Here is a 10,550-nt window from a genome sequence, read left to right as displayed (position 1 = left end):
CAAAATTAACGTAATTACTGTTGAAAAATAAAAGTTGTAGCAACACATCATGTGGAATTTATCGAAGAAAAAAGTTGGTATGAGCACGGATTTCCTTTCTTGTCCTAGAAATGAAGAGTAAAGAACAATGCTATCACTGTGTAAACCTTGGAATACCTGCAAAGGCACATACATTCAATGTAATGGGATACAGAATAAAGAAATCAATTTCAAGTTCTTTAATCTATACAAAATAAATCACAGAATAAACATCGTTCGGAGAGCCATCGTTATACTTTGCCTCACGGCTGATGTTATTTGGGGTACACCTAACGACTATTGGCCAATTCGATTGAGATGAAATAATTTTCCGTCTTGCGGCCATCGATGTCGTAATTTGGTGTCCATTCCACATTCTAGAAATCCATTAGCTGTCGAAAATTATGAATATTGTTGCAAAATAGCAGGCAGAGGTATCCGTGAATGAGTTTCAGAATCGATTATTATTATAATTTCGCTCATTAGAGACCAGACAAAAATTAATATTTCTTCCCCAAAAGGCAAATTTCCTAAAGATGTAATAAAATTGTTCCATTTTTCCATCCGATATCGTGGAAATCTTAGCGAATCTCAAACGTCTTCAAAATCAACTTCAGCTAAGATATTCTTGAAATTTGATATTAAGTAAAAGCAGATATAATTAATAATATTGCCTGAGGCACTATTGCCTTTGTTGCAGACATAACAATGAGAACGTAATGCTGACGAATTCTGCCAAAATATATGTTTCTGAAAAAAGTGTGAAATAATGTGAAGTGAGAAATATTAGAATCATATTTTTTTCCGATAGAAGGCGACTTCAACTATACATGCGCAAATGTCTATTGAACCAACTTAACTGAAAAAGTATGAATCTCTCTAGAGCGAAAACTAGGTGTAGGAGTCTTGAAAAACAGCAAATTTACTTGCGCTCCAGATTTGACCGAGCAAATCAATGATAATATTGCATATGAGATATAATGATAAAAACATGAATGAAGCCTATCAACTTATGAAGTTTTCATTTAACATTATCGTTTATAAATATAAATAATATAAATGCAGATGAGAACTCTTCAAAAATATGAAACAGAATATTAAAGAAAAAATAAATTTTCCCACGCAACAAATGTGCCTCATATGGTGGGAGGAAGGGTTAATCACAATTATTAAAGCACCAGCACCAGCAACTCCACATACGCTCACATATAATTATCAATTCTTGATAAGGTCACCATATTTAATAAATTCGTTAAAGGAAGCACAATAGTAAAAAAATAACTCCGGAGGATCACTCAAAAGGCTTACTTTCAATTTGATTCCAAATATAAGTTTCATATCAAAGCGTTAACGAAGTAAACGACTCATATTATATAGACACTAAGAAGTTTATTTAAAATTGTACTATCAGGGATTAAGCGGACACGAAAAAGACGTCCGTCATATTCTATCCAATGAATAGCTTTGAGTATGTTATTTCTACCGAGGACTAATTGGAGACACAATGAAATCATCACGGCAATCTTTATTGTTGATATGAATGAGGTACTTCTACGACCAGGATCCTTACATTACTCTGGCATACGTCTGAGCCACTGGTGTTTGCCTCTTAAAGCTTCCTTCCGCGAGTGAAGGCACTTCCTCCTATTCGAACGACATGCGAAAATATTTCGTCACCGAGAGTGCGGTGCCCTTTAGTTTTCAGATCGGATGGAAAGTGAGAATTCCTATCTGGATGTCTTCACGAGAAGCTCGCATTTCGATGAAAAAGTGTTGCATGGTTTATTTATAACCACTGATGCTGCGAAGCCTAAAAACTCACGATCAAGCATATATATTAATCCAACAGAATTGTATATACCCAATGTAACCGGAATTAAATCTGAAAAGTTTGTAATGCTAATTATTCTTTAAAGCACTGCAGGAACAAGTGACTTTGTGCGCAGTCATGCGCACGGGAGCAAAGTTAAATACACCAACGGAGTCAAATTCAAAGTCAAATATTTTTTCATGGCGAACTTCATCCGTTGGTGTACTTAATTATTCTTTCATAGACATAAAAGGCAGAGAATAGTTTCAACTAGGCTTTAAATAATCATCAAAATTATATGAGCTTAGGATGGAAACTATAGTTTCTAATTAGTAAAACAAGCACTTATAATAAGCAGGGAAATTTTAAAATTATATGCTAGTGAAACTTGAGTACCTAAATTAGTGATTCTGTAAAGTTTTAGCTATGCTACATGACTTTGGTGTGCTAGTGGTCTCTATTTCACATATATAATTTGATGTTTATCGCCTTCAAAGCCACTCAGTAAACCGTACTATTTCCTCATGTGCTTTTAAGTAGAAGCCTGGTAGAAGTACGTTTATCACTATTTCCATGTGTTATTGTTTTCAATGAATGATGAATGTTCATTATTGATATTATACGTACCCATATGGTTTTTAGCAGGAATGTACGAACCCACGATCTACAGGAGACGATGAAACAACTACAGACTGCACAGGAGAATTATATTTCAAAATTTGGAGACTTGACACCGTCTAAATTTTTAATAACTACTCACCATACAAATTGTGAAAGATGTTGGATCAAGAAGCCATGTAAATTTAAAAAATATTTATGTCAAATTTACAAGGTTTTCTTGATTCAACATGAAGCAATTCAACTCAGCCACGCAACAAACTATCAATTTTAATTATGAAAGAATTCATTACATACCTAATCTGCAGCAAATTGAGCAAGGAGCAGATGATGACAGCATCAGCGAGGTCAAAATAGAAGCAACGGACTATTTTGTTACAGAAGAATAATCAACATTAAATTGCTAGATCAAGTGAGAAATAGGGAGATCTGAAGAGAATGGGACGAAAAATTGTCCGAGTCCCCCAAAGCAGACGGAAAGAAAATAATTAATTTTTCTTGGACTTACATAAACACAACATTTAAGTTATTAGAACTAGGGCTCAAAACAGTACATGCTGAAAAAGTATAGTAGAGGCGGATACATTTTTGCAAAAGAAAATTATATTGTACTCTATGTGAAACGAAGCATAGGTATTCATTTACCCTCAAGAGCTAAGGATTAATGAGAATGCCTTGTGTTTAAATAAATGATGAAATAGAATCTCTTATTTCACTGGGAATACTGTTCAATAATCTCTGCCGATACAACGTTCTAACGTCTCATCGTTATGCATAATAGTTTGATAAAGACAATGTTTCCAGGGTATATTGGCCGAAAGATAATTAAAAGAAGGCCTACACTGAGTTATCCAGGAAAATATAAAGCGCCTAAAGAAAAAACAAAAATTATTATGAAAATATTGGATGATATGTGAGTTTAGAAGAGCTGCTGCAATCCGACCAATCGTACGAATGTCGATTAATGTCAGAATTGATGAACAGCAGATTGTTAGAGACCGATTAGATACATTTACTGCTTTAATGAACATTAAATTAGTTATAAAAAACAATATTACCTGTAAACAGTCCTGTAAATATGCATCCCACATAGTGGAGCAACTTCAAGCACGTGACCTGCAGTTAATTAATGAATGCTGACCACTACCCCAAAGAGGTCAGAAACCGCAGGGTAAAACGAGTGGCTACTATTTATGTCCTCCGTTAGAAAATATTGCTTCCCAAATGCATAAACCAATCTCAGATCGGTATCTACCTGAACAAAATGTTGCGGTAACACCATCAAAACCCAAAAGTTTCATGCCCATGGAGTTTTATTGAAAGTTTTGTGTGCCTACCGAATATTAGCTGGTTCAAAATTCAATCTCCGCCAGTACAATACTAACAAATTTTATTAGAATCACCATAATTAAAAATAAAATACAATAACAGATAATAACGATCACAAAGCACTTCGTTATCAATTAATATCTCTCCGAGCCACCAAGCAGATATTCTGTTTTAGATGGCATTCTGCTTTCATGGCATTTTTTCAGAGAGTTACTCATACCCTTCCAAGGATATTCAAATAAATGCATGAAAACCATTGGTTCAGAGTATTTTGCGTTCTAATGCGCCAGTATGGTTGGATGTATAAATCCAATGATATAAATGTACACAATAAATTATTTCCATAGCATTATGTGCCAAAACAGGCAAGCAAAGGACTTGATATTGCAGTAGATCTTTACTGTACCATAATTTCAGTAAAATTAGAGACTAAGACATTAAATTGGGTCTAGAATGCGTGACCAAGCATAAAGAAGCGCCTGAACCGCTTATATTTAAATGTGTAATCTGCTTCCACATATCTTCCTTACATCTTGTTTCAAAAAATGAGTTCACCAGTGAAAATTTTCCGTCAAGGCTAAAAGTGGAATATTTAAGAAAAAATGCTTCAGAAATTACACCATTTCTAAAAATGGCATTGTTACTAGCAGTTAAAAGTATCAGTTGTGATGACTGAGCGACATAAATTTACGTTTCAAGGTACCACACTGCTTGATACCAGCTATATTTTTACTTACAATTAGTATGCAAATGAGCCTGAGAAAATAATACGACACCACTTTTTAGCAATCAAGATAGATGGTACAATGGGGATCTAATGCCCAATTGCTGGAGACTTTTTTAGTTTAAAGAGATAATGTTTCGCCAGAGTTAAAAGAGCACTATCGAATGTTAACCTTTTTTTAGCCACGAATGCTCATCACTACCATGCGGGTCATCTTATAAGTCATCCATAAAAATTATAGTATACTTGATATTACAAGGTCTGATTCATTTTATGGAAAATTATTTACATAAAAAATACACCCTTATTGGGATTGATATACTATCAGCAAGATTTAAATGCCTTCAGTAAAATGATTCCTGCTGAATACTTAAATTCTATCGAGGATGAAAACTCTTTTCCTTTAAAAAAAAGAAGGTTATTGCATATATAATGTTTATTGTCCTCGATCAAGAATTAAAAGCTTCAAAAAGAAAATGCACAGTTCTGTATGGAGTCGGAGAGGGGTATGCTTTTCTCTCGACCTTGAACTAGAGGTACAGGTGGTGATTCAACAATGTGAAAGCGATTACATGAGAATATTTCCATCCTTATTGTGTTTTCGGAAACAAATTAGAAATTTTGCTCATGGAAACGGATTTCCGCGAAAACAGCCAAAGTGTCAGGCCACCAAGACTGAGCATAAACTCCTTGTGAACGATTTATATTGTGGAAGACTAAATTATCATATTTAAGCCACTATTTTACTGTTTACAATACGAAGAGAGATTCTTGGTTGGAGATTTCATCAACATGTCGGAAGATAGGACACTCCGTGGGAAAAAATGAGAACATTGGGACAAGTTGGAATCAAGAGGCTTTTCAATGTTTAGGAATGTATTCTTTTAACCATTAAAAATAACCCAACTTATTATTATCCAAATGCACTACGGCCTAGAGTAAAACTTACAGTAACGCGAAGAAAAGCGACGTCAATCAGAAAAAAATAATTTTGAAGATCACTGCAATAACATTAGTGCTTGAGTAACTGTAAGATTTCGTTACAATTATTCTTATTAAAATTATGAAGCTGGCTATTAATACAACTGCACCAGAAGCATAATAAAAATTTACATTAATACGTACATAAATCAGGAAAAATAGAATTTTGAAAATCCCTACAATAACGTTAGTGTTTGAATACCTTATTTTGGCAAATCTATTCACCTTAAACATTATTAAACTGGCCGTTTATACGACTGACCGAACGAATCACCAGAATACCATTTATAAATGTGTTCACCATCTACATTCTTCAAAATAAAACAATTTGGAGTGATTATATGCACCGAATGATTGAATGCAGGTATTCAATCAGAAGGGAAAGAATCCAAACGAAATTTTAAAGCATTCATCTGAGAATTTTTACGTAAATGAATCCACCACCTCCAACCACAGATGAATTAATACGTAAGGAGTATCGCCGGACCAATATCTTCCCACTTACTGAAGCGAGGAGAGGTTTGGAATCGATTTAGGGGGAAATCAAAACATAGAAATTCTTGCTGGGAGGGAGGAGGTTTGAGGCGCCTGCGGAAATTTCGGAAGACGTCGGGTGCTGATGTAAGTTGTGACAGAGCAGGATGTCTATCTCTTGACTCGACACACGTCTCTATAAAAGCTGGGACGTGGCTCTGATCGGCATCAATTCTTTGGTTATCCCCATCGAGTCCATTACCGTAAGGGAGGACGAACTGATCCCACGCATCGTATAGGATTACGGACTTCAATATGAAGTTGGTGAGTAATGTCAATGAATTTAAGTGAAGACTTATATGATTATAATATATCATTCAACAGAAATGGCTAAGAGAAATTTAATATTGGTGCTCTAAAAAAATTAAATTTGATAATTAATACGCAGAAGTAGGGGGTTATTTATGTACTTTTCGTTATTTGAATTAATTATGCCTGCACCACATTAATTAATTCCAATTCAGCTGAAAATTGATCCTTGAAAATTTCTACTTTAATCACAAATTGTCTAAATTTTATCTTTGAAGGGGAAGTAAATTTTATAACTTGCGATGAAGACCAAAGTCTCTAGAGTAACCTTTCTATAAATTCAGGATGTCGTTTATCGATAGCAATGCTCAAGTGCTTTCCTTCACTACTGCTGACCTGACTTGCTTTCAAATTCCAGTAATCCTTCCGGTACAAGGTTTCAATTTATAATTCTTTACGGCCATACGGGCATGATAAAAGAAATGCGTAGAAGAGTTCCTTATTAAGAAAAAGTTTTTAAGTACGTTATTTCGGCAAAATTATTCTTCTTAAACATTACAAACCTGGCTGTTAAAACAACGGGCCGAATCAATCACCAGCATATCAATTTATATATGTTTGCGGACTGCATAATTCAAAGTGAAACAATTTGGAGTGATTATACACAGCTAATGATTGAATACAGGTATTCAGTCAGGTATTGAAGCATTCATGTGAGGATTTTTACGTAACTGATTTAGATTAGGTAAATAAATACATTCATTATCTTTGAAAATTACAGATAAATTGGAATTTTGATAAAAATAAGTAAATAAAATACAACATATAATTCTTTCAGAAAAATGAGTTTAAAATTAATTAATATGACAGCTTTCAAGGATAGGAACATTAGCATCCACGTAGGTATTAGCATTCACATAAGACATGAAGTAAATTAAATCGAAACTTGAAGCTTTCGCGTGGTGGAAGGGCTCCATATTAATAATGAAAGACACTTTGTTACTTCCACAAAATTCTATAGCCTTCACATTTGTGAGGTTTTCTTTTAGAGGGATACAACATAGAATTAGACATAACTGTAACAGGCTAATAGAAAAGTTTATAACTATGGGAAAACAAAGGATGCATTCCGTATCATCAGGCGTTGATAAAATATTAATACCTCCATGCAATAACTATTTCAGAAATTTGTGGATGTAACAAAGTGTCTTTCGTTATTAACATGAAGTAAAAACATTTTAAATCTATATGTTTTGTCCATACTTGTGATAAAATTTGCTGTTAGACGTAAAAATACTCTCGAGTTAGCATTTTTGCTATACTTGGCTATAGTTATTTAAAAATTGAATTCATCTCATGTGATAACGTAAGTCGTGATAACGGTGAAATGTGTGAAGCATTTGTACATGGCGACATTATGGAAATCATCGAATCATTCTTATCCATCGAAATTCATTCTTTCTGTCAAAGACCGCATTCTGACTCAGGCGAACGCCTTTATAGCCATAAACACGTCTAGATCAACAGGAAGTGGTCACTTTCGAAAATAAATCAGCAGGCGTTGAAGCCTTCACATTTGTGACGTTTTCTTTAAGAGGGATACAACGTAGAATTAGACATAACTGTAACAGGCTTATAGAAAAGTTTATAACTATGAGAAAACAAAGGATTCCGTATCATCAGGCGTAGGTAAAATATTAATACCTCCATGCAATAACTATTTCAGACAACTCAATTTCACGACCGCTGAGAACAAGCCGTTACGCGCTACAGGTAATTAGTGGAGAATTATTCACTGGAAAAGCAGTACAATTTTAATAATTAGACGTGCGCGAATTATTACGAGTAGCGCTAACGTGTACAAATTGGCTCATCATTTCCATTAGTGCAATACAGGCAGTGAGGGAAAGTTTTTAAATAAATTGTACACGTAGTTTGTAGTTATTCATTACACTTACATTAAGGATAAATAATGTTGAACTGAACTCAAATTTTAGGTGGAATCACTGCCTCTAAACATAATAATGCAAGGTCCGACAAAAGCGATATACTAAGAGAGATGTTTTCTCCGAGAGGATAGATATGGGAACTCGTTTTTCCCCCAAAAATATAAAAAATCCCTGAATCTCCGAAATAAATGCTAGACGCCATTCTGTTTGAGCATTTGCTTATCGTATTTCAACGGCTTGTGTCCTGAAACCCCCTGCTACACGCCTTTTTAGACAACTTGCGTGGTAGCATGTAGATGTAGATGAGTAATGATATAATAAATTTTTTTCATCAGGTATTCCTGTTGGCTGCTTTGGCGGTGGTCGGGGCAGAATACGCTCCACCAGTCCCCGTCTTCGCCCCCGCTCCAATTCCTCACACATCCTACGGCCCCCCGGCATTCGCCCCACCACCTCCACCTCCTCCACCGCCACCTCCACCACCTCCTCCACCACCCCCTCCACCTCCACCTCCACCATCTAGACCATACCCCGTAGCAGCTGCCCCTGCACCTCCACCGCCGCCTCCACCACCTCCTCCACCATCTAGGCCTTACCCAGTGGCCGCAGCACCTGCTCCTCCTCCACCACCTCCTCCACCTCCACCACCACCTCCACCATCCAGACCCTATCCAGTAGCCGCTGCACCTCCTCCGCCTCCACCACCACCTCCTCCACCATCCAGGCCTTACCCAGTAGCTGCTGCACCTCCTCCACCGCCTCCCCCGCCTCCACCGCCACCACCTCCTCCTCCACCTCCACCATCCAGACCCTACCCAGTAGCTGCTGCACCTCCTCCTCCACCTCCACCACCGCCTCCACCATCTAGGCCGTACCCAGTAGCCGCAGCACCTCCTCCACCGCCTCCACCTCCGCCTCCGCCTCCACCACCGCCTCCACCATCCAGACCATACCCAGTAGCTGCTGCACCTCCACCACCACCTCCTCCGCCGCCCCCTCCTCCCCAACGGCCCGCACTTTTCTACGGCCCACCGGTAGCCGCCGCCCCCGCTCCTCCACCGCCTCCTCCTCCACCTCCTCCACCGCCTCCACCGCCTCCACAGCCCGCTCCCATCTACGGCCCTCCCGTCGCGTTTGCCCCAGCCCCAGCACCACCACCACCGCCTCCACCGCCCCCGCCGCCTCCGCCTCCCAGTCCCTTCCCTACCTACGGACCCCCTGGACTTTCGACGGGCGGGTTCCGCGTTTCCAGTTTCGGATCACCTCAGGCGTTCGTCACTAACCAGGGAGGAGTGCGGGGCGTGTTTGTCAGGAGCCCCGATGGAAACTCACAGTCTTTCAGGTGGGCCATATGTTACTCTTCCCTAACAATGTTCGCTGGATCCGAAAATTATGCAATTAAGTTATAATTCGTCAATTTTAATCGGTAATATTGCCCATCAAAATAGACATATTTATCAAATAAAATGAGTCCCTAAGGCCATGTGTATATTTGTGGATGTCATTAATTTGAGTACCAAAAATGTTTAGAGTAAAAGATAATAACACTGAGTACTAAACCCAATTTCTCCTAATAATACTAACTTTTCAACAGTCATCATACCATCGCCATGGATATCCTAATCCATTTGATGTTACGTTGAATCAGGAAACTAAAGTCTTTTTAAATATTCGATAACTGTTCCATATCTGTAGGGTGGAGTCCCCCCAAAATAAGCCGCATGCAATGAGTTAACACTTTTTTCTTATCTTCTTTTTTTTCACTTGATTCTTCTTAAATTATTTGATGCAGTCCTTCACTCAATTCTTTAAGAATCTATTATAATTTTTCATTGATATAGAAATAATAAATTGAAATTCGTCACGGAAAAATAAATTCCTGATTCAATACATGTTTTACTCTAAGAATGGCATGTCGAAAAAAGTAAATTTTAAGTGAGTGAATACACATGTACAAGGGGCATAGTCATGATGCAAAATATTTTCATGCTGTATTTATACTGAAGTAAATCTTCACACGCTTTCAATTGTTATTTTTATCCTTAGGCGACCAACTAATAACTAAGTTTTGAGATAGGAAATCAACGTGTTTTTCAAATGATATCGCTCACTTTCACCACATCTATGATTTCACTATCCACGAAAGGTCAAAACAAAATCTTGATGCTTCCTCCATTTAAGATAGCCATGAACTGAAAGCTCGATTTTTGGGTATACTAACCATGGCCTTATTATGTTAATTAAAACCTATATTTACGCTTGAAGAATATAAAATAACTCTACGATAATTTAAATTATCTACCACTTTCTGAACGTACTTTTTCAAGCTTGAAAATTG

The 10,550-nt window shown here is 37.2% G+C and overlaps 1 protein-coding gene across 1 annotated transcript; it reads left to right on the top strand.

Moving 5' to 3' along the window:
* Nucleotides 1–6,269: 6,269 nt before the first annotated feature.
* On the top strand, nucleotides 6,270–9,621 carry LOC124161386 (formin-like protein 5). The gene is made up of 2 exons (XM_046537702.1): nucleotides 6,270–6,278; nucleotides 8,548–9,621. Exons 1-2 carry the CDS (start codon nucleotides 6,270–6,272, stop codon nucleotides 9,619–9,621), a joined length of 1,083 nt encoding a protein of 360 aa, XP_046393658.1.
* Nucleotides 9,622–10,550: the final 929 nt, after the last annotated feature.

The sequence above is a fragment of the Ischnura elegans genome, chromosome 6, assembly GCF_921293095.1.
Source record: "Ischnura elegans chromosome 6, ioIscEleg1.1, whole genome shotgun sequence".
In the NCBI taxonomy this organism is placed as follows: Eukaryota; Metazoa; Arthropoda; class Insecta; order Odonata; family Coenagrionidae; genus Ischnura; species Ischnura elegans.
The sequence above is the reverse complement of the archived record's forward strand: the minus strand, read 5'-3'. Positions and strand labels throughout refer to the sequence as shown.